Here is a 20,011-nt window from a genome sequence, read left to right as displayed (position 1 = left end):
ACATGGAACTTTAAAGGTTTGAGCACTACACCCACAGCTTAATAGGAGAGGTTTTCATATCAGAGATGTCTATGGAGTCAAATATCTGAGAAAACTATCTGTCAAACATGAGAAAAATATCTGATAGTCAAATATGAGAAAAATATCCGATATCTCTTAGTATCATTTTCTACCTGTTCCAAAAGTTTTCAACTGTGTTGAATAATTCAAACACTTGCATGCATTGTTTACTGCTGAAAATATTTAATGCTGAGATCTAGATAATTTTGTTAAATACACAGACCTCAATTAGCTGGAAAAGCTATGTATCTGTTCTCTAAAACCTCTAGCTGCAACCCTAAATTTAAATTGTAAATCATCTTTCCTTTTCTAAAACTATTATCTGTTAAAATTAAAACTAACTGGTTCATGTCTTAGGCCAAAACATTCAGACCCAAATCTCCTAGCTACATTTAGAAACTCCTAAACAAAAATTCAGAATATGCCTGTGATTGACCAGTCCAGATTCTTATTAGCCTTAGATTTTTAGAAGAAAATATTGATTACAAATCCATCAAAGATTACTGAACAGTTTGCAGAGACCTTTCTGACAGCAATAATGCTCTGTACTCACAGGTCTGCAGTTCAGCCTGGGAGAGCAGGGGCTGATAAATAATATTACCAGGGCTAAGGAATCCTGTCTGCCAGCTCCATCAGCATGGACCCGAATCTCTCCTGCACAGCTGGCACACTCAGACTAAAACCTGTGCTCAAAAGCTCCAGTTGAGTCCCAAGTAGTTGGTTTCACAATCCTGAGCAGCTTCCCAGAAGTTATTACTGAACTTTGAGAAGAGGGGCAACAGAATCATAAAATGTGGCTACTTCTATGTTCTTGAAGTATCACCAAACCAAAACTGCAAAGGTACAAAGGCCAAGCCACTTGAGCAGAAGAAATCCTGGAAATATTGGGAATTAGACTGACAAAATCCTTTGTGTTTCTTTTCTCTTGAACAATTTTGTTTTAACAGATCGGAATTTTGATTTAAAACGACTTCTCAGAAAACTCAAGGTAAGCATGAGTCACGAACTCTCTGTAGTGGGACACAGAGCCATCTGCAAATATGCCAAAGGAGCTCTCCTCTCCCACAGACATTCAGCACAGCTGCTGGTTAGAATTATGGCATGACTTTCTCTTGAGCCTCTAGAACACTCAGAGCTAAGGAGGAGCAAGAAAACACCTTACTCATTTTCCATATCAGCAACTACTGAAACTTACTCAGTGAACTACTAAACCATGAGTGTAAATATTAAGTTACTTAGAGCAAAGGGAAAAGAAGTGGTGTTTTCATTAGGTTTATTTTTAATTGCTATTTAGGATACCTTAAAATGACTATCCAACAGTACTGAGTGCTCTGAAATACCAAACCACTTTTCAATGTCTTGCAGGGTGTATTGAAACCCTGTGATTCCAATCCTGTGTCATTTGCTTTGCCATTATGTTATCCTTAGTGCCCACATTATATTCTTACTTGCTTGGCTTGCATTAGCCAAGAGCTGCTGAAGAGTTCCCAGCCCTGTGCAAACACAGCAGGGTGCATTATCTTGGGAATGCTGTTGGCTCTGGAGCTCCCACAGGATGAGGAGATGCCATCTCCGTGGCAAGGCTCATTTTGCTGCAGCACAAGGCAAACACTGATTGATCACCAGCACGGTGTTGCTGAGATATGGATTTGTATCTCAGCTTTTTATCACTGGGGCAGTTCCTTATTTACAGACTCTGCCTCTATTAAGTGACATTATTAGGGACTACTTTTGTTTAAGTGCCTCAAAGGCTCAGCATATTGGTGGTTTATGACATATAAGCTGTTTGATTCTGATGGTTTAGCCCTCACTTTTTCACACTGTAAATAGGAGCTGCAGCACAAGAACATATGGTACGTGAAGAAATTAAAGCTAAAGTAAATGGCATGAAAGCAAATTCAAACAGAGCAATAAGATACTCTATATTATACTGAATTATAAACCTGTATTAAGGGTTTTTTAAATGGGAAATAAAAGCTTAAATATGAAAAATAACCTTTCAGATGTAGGGTTTTTTTAGGATCATTTCAGGGGTTTATTGTGATTAATTTCCTTATTAATCCTCATTAATCGCTGTATAGTTAAATGAATGAAATAGGATATCTCTTAATAAGTGAAACTAGTTCTGAATACAGCATTAGTGCTTTACCTTTTTAACTTCTGGGTTCATACCACATATAATTAAATGAATGAAATAGGATATCTCTTAATAAGTGAAACTAGTTCTGAATACAGCATTAGTGCTTTACCTTTTTAACTTCTGGGTTCATACTACATTGCCTCTGTTAGAGAAAAAATACGTTATGCATTCTTAAATGTTTATTACAGCAAATACACTTGTTTCTATTTATAAATGTACATTTAGCACAAAACCAAAGAAGAGCCCTGCAAAACTGCCGGCCTAATGCTCACATTCCATATCAGATATAAAAAAAAGGAAAACTATCTTTTCCTAACTTTTTAATACCATAGCAGCCTATTTAAAAAAGGAATTTCATTATACTTTCATGTAAATAGGAAAATTTCCCTAATTATTGTTCTACAGATAAACTCCAATAGTATGTACTTAAACTGTAATTTCAGCACAGGCCTAATTTATACACTCAGTTTTATATGTGGCATTAGTTCCATCAGCCTGTAATTCCAACTCCATCAAAGACAGGTTTCTGATACAGCTTTAGCTTCAGTGCACTCTGACATAAATAATTTTCTCTTATGATGTGTTCCTTCAGTTAAATAGAGCAGCAAGAGTATTTTAACTGCCACTGCTGCTGTGCATTTCTGCTCAGCTGAAATACCTCTTTTCAGAACAACTTATTCAGCTCATGTATGATTTTGTTTGTTTGTTTGTTTCTTTTCATTATAGCTTGGAAGGTTGGTCTGTTGTGTTTGGATTTTTTTTAATCTCCAGGTATCTCCTTGGTTGTTTGCAGCAAAAATGTATCTCATCTGTGTAATTTTACACAGAGTAAATTGTAAACAGAGTTCTCCATACACATAAAGGCATCCTGAGTATATTCATGAATGAACCAGCACCTCAATAGGATCTGATTTTAGCATTCTCTCAGGCTTCAGGGTAAGCACTGTGTGTGACAATGCTGCTAAGCACAGAAATCCCAAACTTCAATGATGTAAAATATGCCAACACTACCAATGACACAGTCAATACAGACTAAGAACAATTCCTAAGGATTCTCCTTTTGGGGCAAATCTAAAGCAGGTGCTTACAGATAATTTCCCCACTGTATGGCCATTACTCTGCCACCTCCAGGAGCTGGCTAGCTCAGAAAACCTATCCACTAGTTGGCAATCAGCAGCACAGACTGAAGCAGGGGTCTGAGCTGCCTAATTTGGCAATGTTGCTGGCATCTGATATTCCCATTTACTGTGTAAGTCTGCAGACATGACAGAAACTTCCCAAAATAGGAGAAAAGCCCTCAAGGAAAGCTGAGCAGCTCACTGTAATAAAAACAAAGACTGCTCTGACCTTACACACTTTGCAGTCACAGCATTCACACACCACTCAGATTTCCTGTTTGGAAAAAGGCAGTCAGTAGCCAAAGATAGAGTGCAAAACTCATGACACTTTTCAGGCTTTGCTCACTTAAGGAGTGGTACCTTCCCCTGGCACAGAGACCCCCCAGCAGCACTCCTGGCCAGCTGGAACCACAGCCCAGGCCTTTCCTCAGCTTGGACAATCTTGTTTTTCCAAAATCCACCTCAGGCAAGTATCAACAAAACAGCCAGTTCTCTGTACATCTGCTGCCATTATTATTTGCTGTGAGGAATTCTGTGTTTGAGTTAAAAGTGCATTCACTAAAAGGAATCTGATGAGGCAACTGCCTAAACATAAATACGTGGCATGTTTCCCCTCCCCAACACTTTACTTGGTGAGTAATCCAGCCTCAGTTATGAACATAAAGTACAGATATCCACGTTGAGAATTTATACTTCTGTAAAGGAAATCTCTCCTGAACAGATGTTAAGATCTACCTCTTTACCAAGCACTAAAGGTAGAAGGAAAACAGGTATCAGGCACAAGAGCACTTCCATTTAGATAATTTCTCCTCCTAGATACAATTTATGGTGTAAGAATTACAAAAGGTTGTCCCTTGTCTGTATTTCCACACATTAGCCTTTATGAAAACAGGAAATGGACTCTGCATTCCCCATCTGCTCCTTCTCCTCATATTTTGGATTAAAACTGGAGACAAGAAACCCTGCACTAGGGCAGAAATTGTTCTGCTGAATATTCACTTGGTCACTTCAGCATTTCCAGAAAAGCTGATATCCTGTTTTAAGTACAAATCTTTCCTGAACTTCCTTTTCAAGACTAAGACAAGTGAGGAAAAAGATGCTCAGAGAAATGCAGTTTGTGTCTTCTGTCAGTGTACACAGAGTTCAGGTTGGTCTCCTCTGGGAAATGTGTATTCCATCACAATCATGAGCTCCACCAGAGCTACAGGATTCCTTTAACTTGGTGAGAAAGGTGGCTTTGTGTTCTTTGGGGGTTTTGGTGGATTTTTCCTTGGTTAAACGGTTAACACAATTTGATTTGTGGAAAAACTAAATGTTTTCTCCTCTCCTTCAAAATGTAACAGAGAATGAGCTGCTTCTTTATGCCCACAAGTGAGCACAGTCTAAGAACAGCAGCTCCAGGGGCTCTGGCATGACAGCAGCAGTGCAGGTTAGAGGCAGGTGCCCAAGGTGTGTTGCCTCAACACTGGAGTGAAAGGAACAAATTCAAACCCTCAGAGCAGGGTATGACTCATGTCCTTACTTCCTGGTGCTAAACAAGAATTTTTGCTTTAAGTAAAGCCAAACTCCACTTCAGCTGCTCAATACAAATGAAGCAATGCTAGCTGGAGGCTCCCTGGTGAAGGAGGCTGCCTTTATGGAAGCTAAATTCTTACAGGATTTGTGTGTCACAAACTGGAGCTGCCTGCAAGGAGTGTTCCATAAAATTCTCCACCTTCTCAGCACAGGACTTTGGCCATGTGCTCATTCTTCTTATTCTGAGGATGGAGTGGATATGAAAGGGCAAAATCCCAGCTTTGTTTAAAGATTCAAAACACCTGGGAATATCTGATGGCTCCACAAGTGCTGAATGGAGGTAACAGTCAAACACACTTCTAGGACAAGAAAAAACCTACATTCTTCTCTGATCATCATTCCTGAGGATTTTTCTCATGATGGCCTAAAAAAAGTTGCTAAAAAACATTTTGTCACTGATCTTCCCAAACTTCTGTGAAGTCTATCTGCATAAGGACAAATGAACATTGAGATTATTTTTCCTTTTTCATTGCATCACCTGACTTTTTGGCCAAGTTAGGAAAATTTCTACTTTTCCAACCATACTGAGGAACATTAAAATATTGCTACATTGAAATATACACTAAAGTATAATTTTGAAAGAAAAATCTGAAAAGCTATTGCAGAGTCAAATATTCACTTCTTAGTGTTTAAAATGCAGGAACAGTTTTGCCTGAACACCAACACCTGCACCTCTCTTTTGTACTGCACTTTATGCAGAGAATTTCAGAGTATTCTTCCAAAGGGCACAGCAGAAATGTTATCTGTCTACAGTTGCTACAGAAACAAAAGGCAGAGGAAGACAGCTTGGCACAAACAGTCTAAAAGTACAACATTTTACTGTACATAATTAAGAATAATAATTTATTAATAATTTATGATTTATTATTATCCTCAAATATTGCAAATCCTTTACAGACCACCAGGCCTACTTAAGTAATCATTAATTTACATAGGAAGAAACTCTAATACTTACATAGCTGTGACTCTTAAGGAAATCTGAAGGGTTGCTTGTGCAGACTTTATCCCCTTCCAAGCCAATTACTCTTTTACAGATATTTGATTTGGGGTCATTTGGGCTTTTCACAATTACAATATCTCCTCTGAGAGGAAAAAAAAAAAAAACAAACAGAAGAACTCTAGTTACAAACTAACTGAGTACATAAGCAACCACATATCTACTCCAAAAATATTCACACCCATTAAAGATAGTCCGTTGTGCTGAAAATTCTTGTGTACAATTTTAGTTTCTTCAGTTTTACTCAGGTGTAATTTCACAGAGTTTTAAAAGTTGACTGAATTTTTGTTATTGAGATCATTTATGAAACATTTAAGACTACAACCTGAGACAAGTAATACCCATAGCTGGTTTTCAAGACCAAACTGCTTAGGGAAGAAGTTCACATTCACTCATTAGAATTATTCAGGGGAGGAAAAAAAGGACTTTTTCCTATTTTTTTGACGAAGCTGCAACAGTGACAACAGACTAAATCCAAACAATTTTGAGAAGTTGTTCATTGGGCTGTTGGTAACTTCAAGATCCTTTAGACACCATGAAAAATGACAAGTTAGAAGCAGAAAAATACACTAAAAACCAAGGGCAGAAGGTGGTTACTGGCAAGCCCTGGCAGAGGCAATGTCAGATGTGCTCCCAAGAGAGCAGCGTACTTTTGGATGCAGTAAAAGTGGCGGCTGAGGTTCTCTGAAAAGACAACATCAGAGTTCTGAATGGTTGGTTCCATGGAAGGTCCAGAGCACTGCAAATGAAAAAGAAAGGAGAAAAAAATTACTGTTTCAAACTGCTTCTTTCTAAAATAAACTTACATTTAAATGATATGCTAATAAATTAGAGAAGGTGGAATGTAGAGAACTCAAAGTGAGCTCCTCCATGGAATGTGTGATGCATTTCAAAGCTGAGGGGAGCCCCCAGAGCACCTCTGTCACAGACATCTTTTGTGAAAAATCTTTTCTTTAGAGTTTTTCCTTCCTCTGGGAAGCTGAGGCCCCAGAAGAAGAATGTAAGCAATAGTTATTTGCTGCTGTGGAATGTAACAGGTGCACCTGGATTGGTCCACGTTACTTGTGTACAATTAAGGGCCAATCAAAGACAAGCCTTCTCTGAGACAGATCAGAGAGAGCTCTGTTAGTATTCATTCCTTTTTCTATTCTTAGCTTAGCAGCTTCTGAACTTTCCTCTCTATTCCTTTTTAGTATAGTCTTAATGTATTTTATATCATAAAATAATAAATCCAGCCTTCTGATCATAGAGTCAAAATTCTCGTCTATCTCTCTCACCCTGAAGAACCTTTGCAAAGCCTTGCAACACACCTCTAACTCTGTTACAGTTCTGTATTTCCTTGAGGTTGGTCCTCAGCTGCACTAGGTGCTATAAGGCCCTCATTGATTCCCTTCAGCACTACATCTCCAGGAAATTTTTAGGAGCAGTGCTCAAAGCCCTACCAGCTTACCCCTTTCTCTTCTCTGTGACGCAGAACCATCACAGAAGCTGCAGGAGCAGCTCACAGCCAGACTCCCCCATGCCCAGCAGGAGTATCTGCCAGGTTAAGGACCTGGGGAGGAGAGGCAAGGAGCACAAAACACCCAAAAATTTGGCCAGAGTGTGAAAAAAAGGCATTTCCTATCACTGACTCCAGTGGTTCTTAAAGGATGGACTCTGTGCAAAAGGCTTAATCAGAGTTTCCCGTTTACTTCAGTGATACCTTGAGCAATAACACATCAGAACACAAAGTACAAATAACCTTCGCAAAGGCTGGAGCCCCTTCCCATAAATTGTGTTAAATGACAAAACCTGAAATACTGGCATCATCACACAGAAAACTGTCAGTATTCCAGTTTTATCTCCTTTTAAATGTCATGAAAAAGAAGAGTTACCACAACAATCCCTCCAAGGTACTCGAAGGCACAGTGTGCTATGCAGCCATACTGCACCGTGTAGCCCAGAAACCGGCAGGCTTTTCCTAGGGCATTGCGAAGCATCCTACAGTGCTACGGTGCCCAGCAGCCCTGCAGCAAAACACAAGAGGATCATTCACTGGAGAACAAGCAATCCTACATTTACAAACCCATCTCTAGTGTGTAACAGGTGGGCAAGATTAAAAAAAAACCCAACAGTGGAATGATCCCAACAAATAATCAGACAGACTTGAAGAGGTGCATAGAGAAATGAGGCATCAGGTCTTCTGTTCTCAGCTGTAGCACAGTGCCATAATTTCTGCAGGACATTTGCCTGTAAACATTTTCTGACCCCCTTCCCCAAGTATTCAAGTCCAACTCCGATTGGGAGATCCAATTCCTACAATGCTAATCAAAATAAAATATTTCCGTACCACAATTTGGTGGTTACGCTTAAGGAAGTGGAAAACAAACATAATGAAGTAATTGAAGCAAAAAAAAACCTCTTCCCCTTAAACTCAGTGTTGCCTTCTCATGAACCAAAACCACTGCAAGATTTCCCTCTTTTCCTAAGAGAGGTCGATAGAGTTTGCTGAGCAAATACACTACGTTGAAAAGAAGAAAAGGAAAAAATGCTGTGTAAAATATGCCCATTTCAAAATTAAATAGAGACATTTTCTTCTACATTTCACTCATGAAATGAAGGAATTTAAAAGTGCATGGATTTATTTTCACAACTCTCACAAGAATTTAATGGGAGTTTTGCCTGACTACGTTCCAAAGACAACCATTATTGGGAGCAAATATTCTCTAACAAGTTCCAAAAGAGAGGTCCTTTTCTTTTTTATCTACATAAACTTCTCTGCACTAGAACAGCTTAAACCAAGCCGTGATTCATCATTCACTATCACAGCAATGACCCAAAATACAATGGCAAACAGAAAAGTCTTGAATTGTGTCATTGGCAGATGCAGGAACTGGAATTGGAACAGCTCCCCTGGAAGGGGAATGCACTTTCAGCAGAATCCATCCTGGGGAGGCACACAGGTGCCTGGCTCTTCTCAATTCAGAGCACCAACCAATGCCTTATCTTAGGCCAGACACACTGAGAGCCCAGAGCTGTGACACAGGGGACAAAAGGAAGGTGGAGGCACAGCAGATGAATCTGAGTTGCAGAAGTAGGTGAATGCACAACTATCTGAGAGAAGTCCATCATCACTAGTTCTTAACAGCACCTGCTGGAAAGGAGCCTCACATTGCTTCTCAGTTCAGGAAGAAAGAAAAATACTGCAGAAGTATCCACTATTTTTGCCCCATGCTATTCAGAAACTTTATATTAACACATTAACTGTCGCCCTGATTTTTTAAGATTTTCTGAGCCTTCTGATGTTTGCATTGTTGTTACTAACTTTCTCACACACTTTGTGTAAATAACTTATTGTTTTGCATTCTTTTATGGAGGAGGAGAAATTTGATGGACTGTTGGCTTGTCCAGTGTCATTGAAGAGGTGGCACTGTCACCCTCCAATCCACTGGCACTTTTGAAAACCTATAAATCTTGGAATCAGAAATTAAAAAGTCTCTTTTTACCTTGAACAAAGCAGCATGTGCACGTGGTATTATTTCGTGTCCTATAGTGACATTACCATATTAAGATTGCAGAGAATTTAGGCACCTGTGGGTATTGCAGGTAAGCAAACAATGCATTACAATGCCCAGAGTACACAGATCAATCTGGGACAAATAAACAGTAACAACTGTGCATTCAAAAGAATGTGCAAGCCTCCCATGCCACCAGCTGTCAGGTTGGCACTAAAAGATTTTTATTATGAAACTCCAAACAACGGCAATACATGTCAGAAAACAGGTTTCAAAGTGATTGTAACAAAGTGACTGTTTCCTTATGGATTTTGGGCGACACAAACCTAGGGACAGTTACCCTGGACACGTGTTTCCTTGGGATGCTTGTGAGTAGATTTGGGAGCTACTCAGGGACACTCAGGGCTCAGAGTGAGCTTTGCCTGCTGCCAGAGCTGCCATGGGAAAAAACTAACCACAAGGACAGAACATGAGTGAAGAGCTCTCAAATTTTGTTCCCAGTTCTCTCAAAATAAATTCTTAACACCTGAGACATAGATTTCACCAACCCCTTCTTATAAATGTAGTACAAAGGATTTTTTTAAATGTTCAAGCTTATCAGATTTTATGATAACAATCAAAATATTCTTAGCTTTATATAAAAGCTTTTGACTACTACTCAAGAAAGTTAATTTGAAATGAAGACACATATATACCTGGACTATACAGTCTGACCCTAGCAAGGTACCTCCTGAGGATGGGAGGGTGATTTAAACATTAAGGTTCATCTTTAGACATCTAATATTAATTTCCAATAACCAAAATCCTAAAAGTTTCCATGTCATTTTAAGCAATGACTTCTAGTTAATAATTGGTTGTAGCAAGTTTAGTAAAAAAACCACCAGACCAAACTAGTTTATTTTAAAAAAAAGCCACACAGAGAAAAAATTAACTTGAGCATCATTAAATTATAATTGTTAAAAAGTATCATTGTTAAAATATAATTGTTTCCTTTGAGAACTTCATATCATTCTATTTTTGAAACAACGTCATATTGTTGATCACAAGGAAGTAAACAGTTTTCCACATCACACAATTTTAATACAAAGTACCATTGGCAGGCAACTCCACCAGATCAAACATAAGACCATTAAGCACAATAAAACAAATTATTTAAGTCACAGGCCCCTTGAAAACTGAATGGCTCTGTGGTGTAAACATCCTTATTGCAGAATGGCTTAAAACCTAATTACCTCCAGGTACTACCTAATATCATGTAGCAGGTAGCTGAAAAATTTCTACCAAAATCAACACTGGTTAAAAAAGGTCACACACACATCCATATTTATCACAGAGAACACAATTTCATTATTTTACCACAAGGGTATAGTTGTAAAACACACAGCAAATAAAATGCAAAATGTAATTACAAGTATCTTCTGTTCCCTCTTCCGCCCATAGCCGTGCTTTCATCATTGGGTTTTTGTTTGTTTGTTTATAAAATTAATCACAGCTAGCAGGGCAGAAACCACTTTGAGCCTCATGAATGACATCCAAGAGATGGGAAAGGATTAGTTCTCAGTTGCTGCCAGTTATAGCGCCAGGTGGCTTTTGCTGCGGCGAAGGTGTTACCGATAATCCCATTACATTGGTACTAAATCTTGCAGACATCAAAATTATCACCAAGGTTCCTTTTCATCCCATCCTTTCCAAATGACTGGAAGTCGCTTCACCTGAAAGAAGTCAAATCCACATGCAGCTGCTGTTTTAGCAGCCAGCGGACTCCCTGAGAATGCCAATTGTGATCCAATTTCGCTGTGCTGGTGGCCCCCTATTCCCTGTCCAATAATACATCTGTTAAAAAATCCTACAGCTACAAATCAAGTTTAATCCTACCAGGGACCTCATGTTGGTCTTGTCTTCCAAAAAGGCAGCAGGTTTTGCTGTCTATCTCTGCCAGTGTCTGGGGAATACTCTTTAAATCCCAGCTCTACTTAGAAGAATAAGCTAAGGATCACAAAACATGACCTCAAAAACCCTGATATGACTATATTCTGACCCAGAGGCATTCATTCTAGGTGAAGATTAGAACTTTGCATAATAAGATTACACAGCAAGTGAATGATATCAAGGGACTATCCATATGCAGCCGCCTGGTTTTCTATAGACAGCCTGTGCTCTGCAATATGCAGTGCAGACGAAACAGAGCTTGGGCTTTCTAGCTGAAATAAAATAGATTCACATAAATTAGTTGGCCATTTCCAGATTCCTAAATCCCCTATTACATCTTTTATTGACAGCTCCTGTGAGGATAGCACAAATGGTATTCTCTTTGTACTCTTTGCTTCTGTAGCACCCGCGCTCTGAGGGAAATGTACGTAGGTTGTCTAGAAATTAACATCTTGTTTGCTGTAATCTTGGATTACAATTATTGTCTATATAATAAAATTAGAAAATCAATGAGCAGCTTTACCATTTCCAGAAGACCAATGGCATTGTGTAGGACAATTTAAGATGTGGTGAAGAATTTTTAAATACGGGAAAATCAAAGTTGCAGGCACTGAAAGTGTGACTAAACAAATCACTGCACTTGACACTAAACAGATTTTTCACTTTCATAAAACATCTCCGGTCACATTTGCTTTATATTATGTTTCCCAATTCTGGAATTTCATTGAGTATGTAGTGAGAGATTATCAGTTTTTCCTTCCTCAACAGAAACTCTTCTCCCAACATTCTCCACTTCTAACCAGAGACCTTTCTCTACACATAACTTCCACCATCTCTTTCCCACAGAATTACTCTGAGATTACTTTAAAAAACAATCCAAAAACCCAAACCAAAGAAAAAATTGCACACTGACTAGGCCATTTAAATATTTATGTTTGAACAGTTATTTATATTAAACTATTATTTTAAAACTTCTGCATGAAACTGATGTCACATGTACTAGAAGAGCAAAGGGTGTATATCTTGTTTATTTGGATGCTTCCCATATTAGATATACAATATGTTTTAAATATATATATATGAATATACAAATATACTAAATGCTTTAAATATTCGAATTTCAATCTGAGGATTCTGAACACATCTAAAGCAAAACAAAGAACCATTTTCAAAAGGTCCCTCTGTGCTGGAGATCAGAAGAATTGCTTTTTATTTCCAGCTGTTGCTTTACTCTGGAAGAAACACTGGACTTGGTCTGGCAAATGTGAGCAAGCTTGGTGATATTCTGCAAGAGATTACATTTTTACACATTATCTCTACTAGGCACTGGCAGTTTGTCTCCAACAAGAGCTCCTTCAGCTGCTGATCTCAAGCTGACAAGGAGTTTAATCCTGTAAACATAACACAATTGGCTGGTGTTAAATAACCAGAGACTACAGACAAGAATGAGCAATTTCCCAACACAGATTTCAGGTAGCTCTCACTGGTTCTATTTACCTTTGGGAAGCAGCTCCTAACACTTGCACAACCCTGAATAAAACGCTGCTTTAATGGCCAGATGCATTCCAAAGCTTGTCCTCCTCTGCAGCTCCATTCACTCCTCTTTGCTGAACAGTGAAATCCAGAGAGCTGAGCACAGGCATGGTCATACATGGGCCTCTGAGGGATGCCAAAATATTCACTTTACATCTTCTGCAACAAGGTCAAAGCCAGGACAAACACCAAAGGTCTGGCAGACACCAGTCACTTTCCCGGTAATGGAGAAAAATGGGCTGTGCCCACGCCACAACGGTGAAATAACTACGTGTGCTTGTCTTCAATTTCAATACATTCACTTCCTTGAGACACAGACATATAAACACTGAAAATTCATTTCAGTTTGGTAAGGCAAAGAGTTACAAGCCTCATTTTCACATCAGGCACTAGAAATCTGCAACCCCACAAAAGCTGAAGCTGCCCATGGCTCACATGCCCCCTGCACTTCCACACATCTTGTGGAAATATGATTTGGAAATAGTGCTCAAATCAGCGAAGAGAAGAGAGATGAATATCTCCCCTGTGCACTGAGAACTCAGAAGGCTGTTTACTTAAAATATTTTGTCATTACAAAGAGGATGGTTTGTGGTAAAAACCAGCCAACCCAACAAAAACACCACAAACAAAAACCAAATTCCCCTCCACATTTCAGTACATCATCACCAAGGCTATTTAGAAAATCCACAATTGTCTCCATTTTATTGCCAGCGCTGGTCTCAGACAGAATGCCATCCTTGAAGAGTGCTCCAGAGTAGTTTAAAAACACAGAAGTCACAAAGTATCAAATCTTTAAACAAATAGTAAATCAAACAAATAAACAAACCATTAAACACCTTAAAAATACAAAGGCAAAAAACAAGCCCAGTTTTAGCACTGTCAGAAAATAGCAGTGAATCCTTCTGTATGTTTATCAATACTCCCAGTTATGAGCATCACCTTCTAATGAAACAGCTTATGTACACTCTGCATTTAAAAATGTGTTAAAAACAGGAGAAAGGCAACAGTCACACAAGAGAGTGCTCAGTATTTACATTTTCAAGTTACCTGAATTAAAGAAAAATGCAAATCAAGTGATGTTATTCTGCAAAAATGTTGAGTGCTTTTCCAAACTGCTTTTTAGTTACAAAGTTCTAAATACACAAATGTTCATCGACTCAAGGATTTTTTTCAGGGCAAACTGGTACTTTAGGAGAGTTTATGCAGTAAAACTAAACTGTAATCAGTATTTTTGCTCATTGCTCAATAAAATTTTATTAGTTATTTCTGAGCTGTTTTATGTGTAAAACACAAGTTCTGTAAGGTGTTCTCCACTTAGAGATACAAGTATAAAAAAGTTCCAAACATCAAGAGATGAGTGCAATGATATTCAATCTAAGTTAATCCCCAGACATCCAAATCCATGAATAAAAATTCATCAGTTTTAAATACACTGAGCCTATTAAGCAAGAACAAAAGCATATGCACAAAAGAGCTTTTAATATATTTCAAAGCCCACAAGAGGCACGGTCTCATTAAAATTATAAATTACACAAACATGGAATAAAGATTCAAACTGCAGTGCAGCTAAGCAGATTACAGCAAAGCCCGCGTTCCATATGATAACACACCATGGCCCTCCCAGATGGGGGCTCGGAACAAAAAGGCCATCACTGCAGCTAGGGAAAACCTCCTTGTGATCTCTGCTTTCTGTTCAGCAGATGACAGCCAAATAATATGTTGATTATTCTGTTTGTGCTGCTAAGCTTGTAAGATGGAATAAAAGCGATATGATCTATTGTGAACTCCATGCTAATGTGTTGCTCCACTCATAAATAATATACTGAATTTATTCTGAAACTATCTTTTTATCTGACTTGCAGGTTTTAAATGCATGAACTAAAATAGGAAGCCAGCATAAGCTATTATTTAATTTGATGATTTAAAATAAAAGATGCAGCTGACACAATAATAAATGTGAAAACTGACTACTTAGTGAATCAAATAAGTAGAGGTGCCTTTCTCCAATTTAGTAAATGATCCTAAGCTGAGGTGCAGAGCACACTGCAGCCCCACGAACTGCACCAAACACATCCCCAAGCAGGGCCTGCATGGCTCGTTTTACCACAGCCAGCCAGCCCAAACAGGAGTTTCAAACGAGGACACAATACTTGTGAAACAGAAAAGCAGTACAGAAACAATCACTGCATAACTTCATTAGTACTGTCTCCCTGGACTGCCTTCTTAAAAACTTTTCAGGTTTTTAATAAGTGCTAAGATTTTATTTAATCTACATTTGCTCATCTGGTTTGTTCCAAGAGTGCAGAACATGGCTTGCCCTTTCTTCCATAATACATTGATTTTCTAAAAGGAAAATCAGCGACTGGTCATACAGATACTTTGTGCATGCTAAGAAAATTGATGATATTACTGCCAGAAATGTTAAAAATTCTATTAAAAATTCACTGTGGCTTGGCAATAGCATGAGAACACCAAGATCAAACAGTGCTTCACACTTCTTGGACCAATGGAAGCACAAGTGAGAGAAAGCCGAAACATGAGGCTCCAAGAATGTGCAACAGTTTCCACAGAAATATAAAAACAGGATATAAAAAAAAAAGCTCCGTTACCTTTCTCCCTCTGCTAGGGACACTGTCACAATTACAGAAATATTTTCAATCACAGAAATATTGAAAACATGGCTACCGAAGAGACACAGGTTTTCTGATAAACCTTAGGGCTAAAACTTCACATGAATTACCCCCTCATTGCAATGAAATAAGACATTCTATTCTTTCCACACAAAACCAAGCCAGGACTTTGAAACAATTAGTGAAGCTCACATTTCCAGCAGCACCCACAACTAAATTAAACTCCCAATTCATTTCCAAGATTACTGTTCTGCAGGTTTCAGTAATATTGTGTGTCCCACTCACAATACACTGAGTTATTCTGCAGTAACCACTTACAGGATTGTTATTTCTAGGACCTTGATAACATTTTGGCTTCCCTCAATCTGTTTCAGTATCTACAGTTTTTAAATGTCAATTTATTTTTAGTCCTTTTACATATATTATCTCACACAAAATGCAATTCAGTACAAAGGGGGGAAAATTTGGAAAAAATGGCAGCCCTGCTCCCAGACAGATGCTCCTGAAATGGGGTTCCCACAAAGAACTTTTGGCATGGAATTGGCAGGCTCAGTGGAGGGGATGGAAGCTGAATTCACTGAGATAAAGAATAATGATGATTTGCTAAAATACAGCCTGGCTACAAAAAAAGGCCAGATATTCATTGTTTTATTTTATTATTTCACCAAAACATTATTCCAAATTTGAAACAATTTAAGTTTCCCTAAGTAGCCAGTTGTGAATCTGGCTTTACAAGTTTTACTAGATTGCTTGCTTGTCTTATACCCAACTTTACAACTCACACTGAAAAATCTCAATTTTACTTCCTGACTACTTAAAGGCCAAAATTTTCTTCCTCTGCCCCTCAGTGACCAAATTATTTTACCATTCTAGTCAAAATTTTTGAAGAGCAAGCAATACACATCTCTACAGAATTATTTACTGCAGAACACCCTGGCCCATGCCTCACTCTGGGGATGGCCAGAGTGCTGAGAAAGTCAGTGGGAGCTGAAATATCAAGCTGCCATTCCTGTCTGGAATATCTATGGGAGACAATAACCACAAAACATCATTGGCCAGTGCCAGAAACCTGAGGTTCCTTCCATGTTTGTGAGAAATACAAAGAAAATAATCTCCATTAAATACAGCACTGATCTGTGTGATGCTTACTAAGACACTAAATTAAACTCACAATTCACTTTCAAGATTATTGTTCTGCAGGTTTCAGTAATATTATGCTGTACAGTTGTGAAATTACAGAAACATAAAATAATTTTTAAAACAACTTCTTGTCTTCAGCACATACTACTTCAACTCACGTCTCCTAATTTGCTTCTATTTTAAAAGAGCTGTTTAAATTTGACACGGGTTTGAATTTTTTTCCCTGTTGCTCAGCATACCCAGAAGGATGAATCTGGGTAACATCTGAATAAGATGTTATGTTTTATATCATATCATAAAACTAGCAAGTCCTAAACCCTCCAGATAGTTATTTCACTTGCTACAGACCGACTGAATAAGCAGTCTTTAAGCTTTTTCACACTGACAAAAACCCAGATCTTCTGGTGTCAGATCTTCCAGGATTAAACATTCTTTCCAGTTGTTGGCTCATGGCCTGAAGATCCCGCACTTTCAAATTTATCCCATTGCAGCTAGTTCAAAGATGAGGAAAATGAAGCCATCTTCTTTGCAGCCATAATCCACGACCCATGCTGTTAGGTACTTAAGAACATCTCCAAAGCAAACTACCTTGTTTCAGCTGCCAGCAGGAGCTCAGCAGGGCGTGGCTCACAGGACTGGGCAGGTGACTCGCTGCCTAATCTGATTTGGTGCCTGTAAAACTTTAATCAGCGCAGTCTAAAACCAGCACATTCCACGACTGATGAGAGAAGCAGCCTGGCCATGGAACTGCAAACTCTAATAAGATTATGAATTACAACAGCTACTGGGATGTGCTTTTCTGGTTCTCTATCCCACACGTAAATCCAGCAGAAAAATATCACTGAAAGCTGTCTGGCAGACATATTTAAATGAAATTAAATTGAAATAAAATGGGCTGGTCTTTCATTTATTTATTTATTATTCCAAAATGAAGAGCATTTTGTTCAAAGACAAGAACATACACCAATCTTCTGCAGCACAACTAAAATCCAGCAAAACCATTGATTTGAAAGTAAAGACATCGGAACACATCCATCAGCAGTAACACCCTGCTGGTGAGGAACCTCCCCACACAGTGCTGCTGGTGTTAACTCGCCCTGTGAGCCCACATGGGCAACCCAGGTGGTGAAGGGAGGCCAGGACAAGTGTGCTCCTCTTATTGATGCCTTCTGTCCCTTCATGGTCACCAAAGCTGACGCCTTGTGCAGGCTGCCCTGGAGCAGGGGCTGGGCAGAGCTACAGAACAAAGCAGGGATTGATTCAAAGCATCTCCTCCATGGATCCACCTTGGGCAGCACCAGAGCCCAGCCAGGGCTGCACCCAAGATGACCCAAAATGGCCCCAAAATGCACGAGCGCTGCCGGGCTCTCTCCCTGGGATCAGTTCTGCTCCATTTGCACCTTGCAGTTCATTGTCCCATTGCAGCTTTAGCCCAGGCACTCCCAGCCTGCTTGTTTTTCTCTCTGCAGCCCACGGGGTTTGTGCTCTGGGGCTGAGATTGGGATCATTTGTCCTTGGTGCCCAGCTGGAGCAGGAATTGTTTTGTCTCCCTGCTCTGGGCACAGAGCTCACCATCCCTGAATGTGGAGCCCAGACCCACACACTAAAGCAGCACAGAATGGGAAAATAGAAAAGCTGAAACACTTCAAGGGCTGCTGTTCTGGGGACACCAGGATTTTCCCCAAGTCTGTAGGCTACAGTTTTGGAAGAGAAATGTCAAACATACTTGCAGATCAAATTCCATGCATAACCCTTCCCCAAATGTTCTGACTGCTCTCTCATTTTCCATTGAATTCCCTCAATTTTTATTTTTATTTCTAAGGGAATTTTCCCCCGAAATCCTCTTAATCCATCTTAGAATCTGCGAGTAGCTGAATTGGACCAGCAAGTTTGCAAGAGGAAAACAGAGAGCTTGATTTCTCCAGAGCACAGTTAGGATTTGCAGTTCAACTGACATCCCCATTTGAGCAGCTCTACCTGCAACATGAGAGCTGTGAGGAAGGAAAGTTCATTATTCTACAGTTTCAGACATCCCAAAACAGACTAAAAATGTTTAAACCTCTCCATTCTCCAATGAGCTGAGTAGGACCCCTGTCCATTGCCACAGCTCAGCTGACAAGAAATAACTTCCTAAGACACTTCCTGAGCACTGGAAATCACTTCCACGTTCCTCAGTCTCTCTGCATTTCCATCCCACCCCTAGAGCAGGAGCAGTAGGATTTATCTACCTCATAATGTCAGCGAAATGTCTCCAATCACAATTGCTGGGGTCTTGCTTTCTGCCAGACACCAAATCCTAGTGGGATCTTCTACAACCACTGAAAATTCACCTTTTCAAAACTGGACATGTGAATATAAGCAAACCTTCAGTATGATTCAAAAAGGGTGAAAAAAATATTGTTATTCCTGGAAATGAAACACCGTTGATTTAAAAATAATTAACTAAAAAAATCTGAAATCAAACTTGCATTAAATGAGTTCTTTCTCTGAAATTTGTCTGAAACACAGGTAAAGTCAGATTGTAAGTATTTCCATAAGCACATATGCATTGTATTAAAATGTTAATATTTGAAAAATAGCTTATTTCCACTCACTTTCTAAATCAGTAGGACTTTAACTGCACCCATCAGGTTCAAATGTGACTGGGGAAAAATGAACACCACGAACAGAACTACTGCTATATTTTAAAAGTTCAGTTCTCATACTGAAAAAATTGTATCTACTTCATTATTTTTGTTATCTATGAAACAGTCTCTCATGCTGTTACCATGTAAGACACCATTTCTCTATATTTGGAAGGATATCTACAAAAAAATTGTAACAAAAATATCACTCGATTAAAAACCCATTTTTTAAAATGTAAAAATCCAATTTTTATTCTGAAATAACTACAAAGTTCTGGGAGGTTGGGCTGCCCTCCTCCATGCAGCACCAGCTCACAGGATGGCACAAAATAAAATTATTGAGAAAGTCAGTTGGTAGCTCTAAATCAGTTTAGTGAGCTCCGCCAGCCCAAGGAGGGAACTGACCAGCACCAGAATTTGCCGGATTGGAAACAGAGCAGGAGCAGGGAGTGAGTTTTCCTCTTTTGCAACCCTGAGCCACTGGATCAGCCCCTGAGCCAGTGAGGATTGTCAGGAAATGTGCAGTTTATCCAAGAAACACTAAAAATGGGAGGGGCATGGCACAAGAGTTCCCATTTGCAAAATACTTTCATTATGTGTGTTCACTTTCCAATAGGAAAGAGAAAAAAGGAAAAAAAAAAAAAGAGAAGGAGTTATTTAGCCTCTCCAGTTTTAATTGGCCCGTAGGAAAATGAGGTTAAAAATTATAACAAACCCTTACACGGCAGGCAAGTAGTAATGAAAGAACAAAAGAGAGGGCTCAGCCCTGGA

General features: G+C 39.1%; 1 protein-coding gene across 2 annotated transcripts in view; it reads right to left on the bottom strand.

Annotated features, from left to right (window-relative positions):
• Positions 1–20,011, bottom strand: part of IMMP1L (inner mitochondrial membrane peptidase subunit 1) — a 32,696-nt gene that overhangs the window by 10,959 nt on the left and 1,726 nt on the right. For both annotated transcript variants that reach the window (XM_058806732.1, XM_058806731.1), the window contains exons 2-4: positions 7,765–7,896; positions 6,541–6,629; positions 5,849–5,975 (exon numbers count right to left, since the gene is read on the bottom strand). In XM_058806732.1, coding sequence (XP_058662715.1) covers positions 5,849–5,975; positions 6,541–6,629; positions 7,765–7,869 — 321 coding nt within the window. In that variant the 5' untranslated portion in view covers positions 7,870–7,896. The remainder of the gene's footprint in view (positions 1–5,848; positions 5,976–6,540; positions 6,630–7,764; positions 7,897–20,011) is intronic.

This window comes from Ammospiza caudacuta, chromosome 6 (assembly GCF_027887145.1).
Source record: "Ammospiza caudacuta isolate bAmmCau1 chromosome 6, bAmmCau1.pri, whole genome shotgun sequence".
Classification (NCBI taxonomy): Eukaryota; Metazoa; Chordata; class Aves; order Passeriformes; family Passerellidae; genus Ammospiza; species Ammospiza caudacuta.
The sequence above is the reverse complement of the archived record's forward strand: the minus strand, read 5'-3'. Positions and strand labels throughout refer to the sequence as shown.